This window comes from Piliocolobus tephrosceles, chromosome 3 (assembly GCF_002776525.5).
Source record: "Piliocolobus tephrosceles isolate RC106 chromosome 3, ASM277652v3, whole genome shotgun sequence".
NCBI classification, from domain to species: Eukaryota; Metazoa; Chordata; class Mammalia; order Primates; family Cercopithecidae; genus Piliocolobus; species Piliocolobus tephrosceles.
Window position 1 is genome coordinate 75,619,601 of NC_045436.1, and position 6,089 is coordinate 75,625,689.

General features: G+C 36.1%; 1 protein-coding gene across 2 annotated transcripts; it reads left to right on the forward strand.

Moving 5' to 3' along the window:
* The first annotated feature begins 509 nt into the window (after positions 1–509).
* On the forward strand, positions 510–1,888 carry PDHA2 (pyruvate dehydrogenase E1 subunit alpha 2). Of its 2 annotated transcripts, XM_023193337.1 has the most exons (2): positions 510–1,082; positions 1,176–1,843. In XM_023193337.1, the coding sequence occupies exons 1-2, from the start codon at positions 560–562 to the stop codon at positions 1,733–1,735; spliced, it is 1,083 nt and encodes a 360-aa protein (XP_023049105.1). In that variant the 5' UTR covers positions 510–559; the 3' UTR covers positions 1,736–1,843. The 2 variants fall into 2 exon arrangements, with proteins under 2 accessions (XP_023049105.1, XP_023049104.1); XM_023193336.1 differs by having other exon boundaries at positions 510–1,888.
* The last annotated feature ends 4,201 nt before the right edge of the window (positions 1,889–6,089 follow it).

Genomic DNA, 6,089 nt, shown 5'->3' on the forward strand with positions numbered 1-6,089 from the left:
CAGGATGGTCTTGATCTCCTGACCTCGTGATCTGCCCGCCTTGGCCTCCCAAAGTGCTGGGATTACAGGCTTGAGCCACCGCGCCCGGCCTCATACCTATTTTAAAGATCAAAAACAAGACATTAAAGAAATATTGGTAGGAAGAAATAACTTTGGACTAACTCTCAGAACTCTTGTGTGTCTTAGGGACCGAGTTTGTTCCTTTCTTCTATTTGATATGCTTCGGGGGAAAGCTTGAGGTGCACTCCTCCAGGATTTAACAGGGAAAAGGGACTCAGATTATTGAGGTTCAGCAATGATGGCGGTTAATTAAGATGCCCTGTAGTTCGCCCAAGTCCTCCAGAAAAGGAAACCACTTTTAGTCTTCATTTTACAGTTGGCAGGTACAGTACAAATCAGTCAGCTCAGACTGCGTGGCCCATGTCCCAGTGCCGTGCAGGACTTGCCTCTGTCCCCGTGTGCACTGCCCGGATGACGCGAGCACCGGAAGGAGACGCGGAGCCGAGGCTAGGCCTTCCTGCGGTCGTTAACGGGACACAGCCGCGACCCACAACACTCCATGAAGAATATGCTGGCCGCTTTGATCTCCCGCGTGTTGAGGCGAGTTGCCCAGAAGTCAGCTCACAGAGTGCTGGTGGCATCCCGTAACTCCTCAAATGACGCTACATTTGAAATTGAGAAATGTGATCTTTACCTGTTAGAGGAGGGTCCCCCCGTCACTACAGTGCTCACTAGGGCGGAGGGGCTTAAATACTACAGGATGATGCTGACTGTTCGCCGCATGGAATTGAAGGCAGATCAGCTGTACAAACAGAAATTCATTCGTGGTTTCTGTCACCTGTGCGATGGTCAGGAAGCTTGCTGCGTGGGCCTTGAGGCTGGAATAAACCCCTCGGATCACATCATCACATCCTATAGGGCTCATGGTATGTGCTATACTCGGGGACTTTCTGTCCGATCCATTCTCACAGAGCTGACGGGAAGAAGAGGAGGTTGTGCTAAAGGAAAAGGAGGATCGATGCATATGTATACCAAGAACTTCTACGGGGGCAATGGCATCGTCGGCGCGCAGGGCCCCCTGGGCGCTGGCGTTGCTCTGGCCTGTAAATATAAGGGAAACAATGAGATCTGTTTGACTTTATATGGGGATGGCGCTGCGAATCAGGGGCAGATAGCCGAAGCTTTCAATATGGCAGCTTTATGGAAATTACCTTGTGTTTTCATCTGTGAGAATAACCTATATGCAATGGGAACATTTACTGAGAGAGCAGCAGCCAGCACTGATTACTACAAGAGGGGCAATTTTATCCCTGGGCTAAAAGTCGATGGAATGGATGTTCTATGTGTTCGTGAGGCAACAAAATTTGCAGCTAACTACTGTAGGTCTGGAAAGGGGCCCATACTGATGGAGCTGCAGACCTACCGTTATCATGGACACAGTATGAGTGATCCTGGAGTCAGTTATCGTACACGAGAAGAAATTCAGGAAGTAAGAAGTAAGAGGGATCCTATAATGATTCTGCAAGATAGAATGGTAAACAGCAAGCTCGCCACTGTGGAAGAATTAAAGGAAATTGGAACTGAGGTGAAGAAAGAAATTGATGATGCTGCCCAGTTTGCTACCAGTGATCCTGAGCCATGTTTGGAAGAATTAGGCCATCACGTCTACAGCAGTGATTCATCTTTTGAAGTTCGTGGTGCAAATCCATGGATCAAGTTTAAGTCCGTCAGTTAAAGGGAGGCTAAGTGTGAATTTATCATCAGTCTCTCAATGGAATGTTCATGGTCAAATTTAAGAAACTGTGTTCTCAACTCAAGGAGGAATAAAACTCATAAAACAAAAGCCTTGTAAGCATTTATTTAAAGAGATTATTAAAAGAGATTGAAAGGCATACATTCAATAAGTGATATTATATTCAATCATACTGTATATTTTTGCATTAAAGATACTATATAGGTAATAATTCAGTGTGAATATCTTGAAGATTATTTTGAACTTATATAAGTCTAAAATAGGAAAAGCAGATTATTTAACTTCCCAAACTATTAGTCATAACATTTCCATTTGATTTAACTTTATACTATTTTAATACACTCTCTTCTTTAAAAGAAAGATAGTTGTTTCCTGCTTTCCCTGCCATGGATTTCTATGTAGAACTTCCATCCTGAGGTAAGGAGATTATTTCAAGCTACTCAGGACACCTATGGATATGTAACCATTTACTTGAATTAGGTAATAACAAATACAGTTTAGTGTAACAGTGTGCACATGTGGTGCTGAAGCTTGTTAACACTGACTGTTTTTCCAACAATATGTGATATTTAACAGGGCAGGGGAGGAAGAATAAGAATTTTTTTTTTTCATATTATTGTATCTTGTTACAGTATTTTTAGTCTTTTAACCTTTAAGGAAAAATACAGCAAAAATTAAAATCTAAGGGAAAAACTGCATTCCGCTTTAATCTTTAAGCTACAGCTACTCTTCTTTTGCAGTCCACTTATGCCCTTATATATTCTAAAATTTAATGGGCCATTCTGGTGAATTTCAGACTGAAAAATAAATAAACAGAGATGGTGATTCAAAGGAGTTAAGCAGAGGAGGTAACAATAATAAAAAGTTGAAAGTAAAATCTACCTTGCTTCTTACTAGCTGTTAACTATGTGTTACTAATCACTACATGATCAACTATTTAGTATCTTTTAATGCAACAGAACATTCACAGATAACTTTTTCCAAAGGAACACACAACATGTATTTTCTACAGTCAATTATCCATGACAATTATGAAGTCATGATTTGGTGAAGGCAGTTTTACTTGGTTATATTCGACTACTTAAAATCCTACTGAGCTTGGTGCTTGGTATATGTTATTTTTCTAAGGTAGACTAAAACCAGAAATGATAATTTGTCTGTGATTTAAGAATAGTAGGTGGAACATACCAAAACAGCCAAAAGTTAACCCTTTTTCTTTACTGTACAGCATCTACTTCTACAAATAGAACCTGGATTCTAAGAAATAAGAAAACCAAAAACTCAGAGGCCTGTGAGAAGATGAACTTATGTACATATATATACAGACTTAATCTCCATATCTTCTCCCAAACAAGTTTAAACAAGATAGCCTAACATTCTGAATTCAGAAAGCAAAGATAAATATTGTTTTGCTTATATGTAAGTGATATTAGTAGCTAACATGTTTTGATTAGAATGCTGCAGCTGTTCAGAGGTACTTGGATTGGATTCCTACAATTAAAAACAAAAAAGGATTTTTCATATGACATTCAGAATAATAAGTACATTCTTCTAATGATAAAGAATTCTTTTTATTTTTACATACTGATATTTTCACATATTTGCAAGTGGAAGATAAGCTGCTAAATTAAGGCTATTTTACATATGCGATATACAGAAATAAGTTTTAAAGTTTTTTAATAGATTCTTTTGATGTCAGCAAAAATTAAAATACAAATAATTGATTAGAAACAAAACCATCCCTAAATCAAGATACATAGATATTGTACTTCACTTCAGGGAGATAATCCAAATTTTGTTGTTAGAAGAATAAAGCATGTTTGTCACAACACAATATATGTTATCAAATTCCATTAAAGAAGGGGGTTGTCAATGTTTTCTATATTTAAAAATGTTCAGATTTCTTGCATACATTGAGTAATTATCATATCATTGGTTACACACAATTCTGTAATCATGCAAAACAAAAAAAAAGAAACCAAACAATTCAAACATGTTGCTTTCAATTAGGTCAATTTATTGCCTGACTAATAATAGCAATAACTTATCAAGCTGTAAACCAGAGAGGTGTAGAAATCTATCAATTGGATTCTATTTCTTGTCTATAGTACTGGGTTACTCAATCTGTTTTATCCTCAAGTTAAAATACCTACTAAGTTATGACAGTCATAATGAGAATTTCACTGCTGCAGCAAAGCTAGAGCTTCTGAGAAAAGGAAGAGTTCCTAATTTCTTAATCTTTATAATATGCTATAATTATAAAATATCATGTAGTATGTGTGGAATGGTATAAGAAAGGAGGTTAGAAAGATTTATAAAGGGTATACCAGATTAGAATTATGTTTTTAAAAAAAATAATAGATATATCTTCCCATCCAGTGTACAAAAACCAGAGCATATTGTTATGAAACTTTAAATTGAAATTTTTAAAAACTGAAATATAATTTTATATAATGGAAATATAATTTTTACATATGCAATATACAGAAATAATTTTTAAAGTTTCACCCTTCTAAAAGTGTACAAGTCAACGATTTTAGTACGTACACAAGACTATGCAATCATCACCACTGTCTAATTCTAGAATATTTTTATCATTCCCATTTTTATCAATCCTATTTCCCCTGGAAACTACTAATCTACTTTTGTCTCTAGATTTGCCTATGCTGGACATTTCATATAAGCCATACAATAGGTTGGTCCTTTATGACTAGCTGCTATCCCTTAGCTTAATGTTTTCATGTTTCATCCATGCTGCAGCATGTATCAGTACTTTATTTTTTTTTTTTTGTGGCTGAATAACATTCCATTTTATTTATCCATAAGCTATTGAAGATTTAGAATTTTTTCTACTTTTTGACTATTATGAATAAAGTGTTGCTGAGAATAAATTCAATCACAAAGGCAATAAAAATTTTAAATGCATTGGCTAACGCAAACAATATCCGTTACGATGCAATCCCTTTTGATTATAAACAAATAATGATAAAAAAAAGTGTTAAAATACTTTAAGCCTGAATATTTATCAACTTATATAACCTACTGCTCCAGTTGGATTTAGAATTACAATTTTAGATTTGTATTAAATTTGAGACAAATGTACAGATGTACCACATGCCCTGCACTCAATTTCCCTTTTATTAATATTTTATATTACTGTGTGGCAAGGAAAGAGTAAATTCAGCAGGCTTGAGTTACTCAAAACCTGCACATTTAAGGAAAGACCTCTTTTCATACTCCTGGGAGATAATCTCTGAACCCTTGGAATATTCTACCTGATACGAATGTTTCTGTGAGCCTCAGGCCTTGGGCCATACTATGCCAATATGACCAGATTAGTTTATCTTAATGATGTGTCCTTCTTTTACTCTACCGATAAGATATACCTGGAAACTTCTGCCTACTTTCTCTTGAACTTCCATTCATGCGTCTTTTTCCTTTTCTGATTTTAATTTGTATCCTTTCACTGTAAGAAACCATAACTACAAGAAAAAAACAATCCAGTTTTTTAATTACACAGAAGAAGCTATATATAAAAGAGGAGGTCCAGAGATATTAAGTGGCTAATTCAGATTCACATAGTAAGTGATAGTGATAGCTATTGTATCAGTCCATTCTCATGCTGCTATAAGGACATACCCAAGACTGGGTAATTTATAAAGGAAAGTTTAGTTGACTCAGAGTTCAGCAAGGTTGAGGCGGCCTTGATTCAATTACTTTCCACCAGGTCCATCTCATGACATATGGGGATTATGGGGAACTACCACTGAAGATGAGATTTGGGTGGGGACACAGCCAAACCATATCAGCTACTAATCATAGCCACTATTCTATTTTACTAGACTGCTTTTGCGTACAAGACACTATGCTTCGTATTTTGTATACATTATCCCACTTGGTGTTTATAATATCCACATAATATAGGCATTATAATCTACATTTTACAAGAGAGGAGATTGAGGTGAAAGTAAGTTGCTCAAGATTTTGCAATTTACAATTGGAGGATGCAGGATTAAAAGCCAGGCAACAAAATCCATATTTTGAAAATTACTTTTTTGTACTGCTTTGTACAGTAATAACCACGAAATCTGTTTTGAAAAGGTTCATTAATAAATGAATGAATACAATTAAACTAGAACTAAGGGATTTTATCAATAACTATAAACTGAGTCTAGAATTCAGGCCTAGAGTAGAAATGCAAAGACCAAGATTGGGAGAAAAACAGACATAGGAAACAGGAAGTAAGGCAGAATAAATATAGCCACAAAAGTTGTGATACTCATCTCATTAAGAAATCGGATCTATGTCCCTTCCTCTTGAATCTGAGTGAGCTTAT

Coding starts and splice junctions, on each gene's coding strand:
- PDHA2 (XM_023193336.1), top strand. CDS start 560: ATGAAGAATATGCTGGCCGCTTTGATCTCCCGCGTGTTGAGGCGAGTT.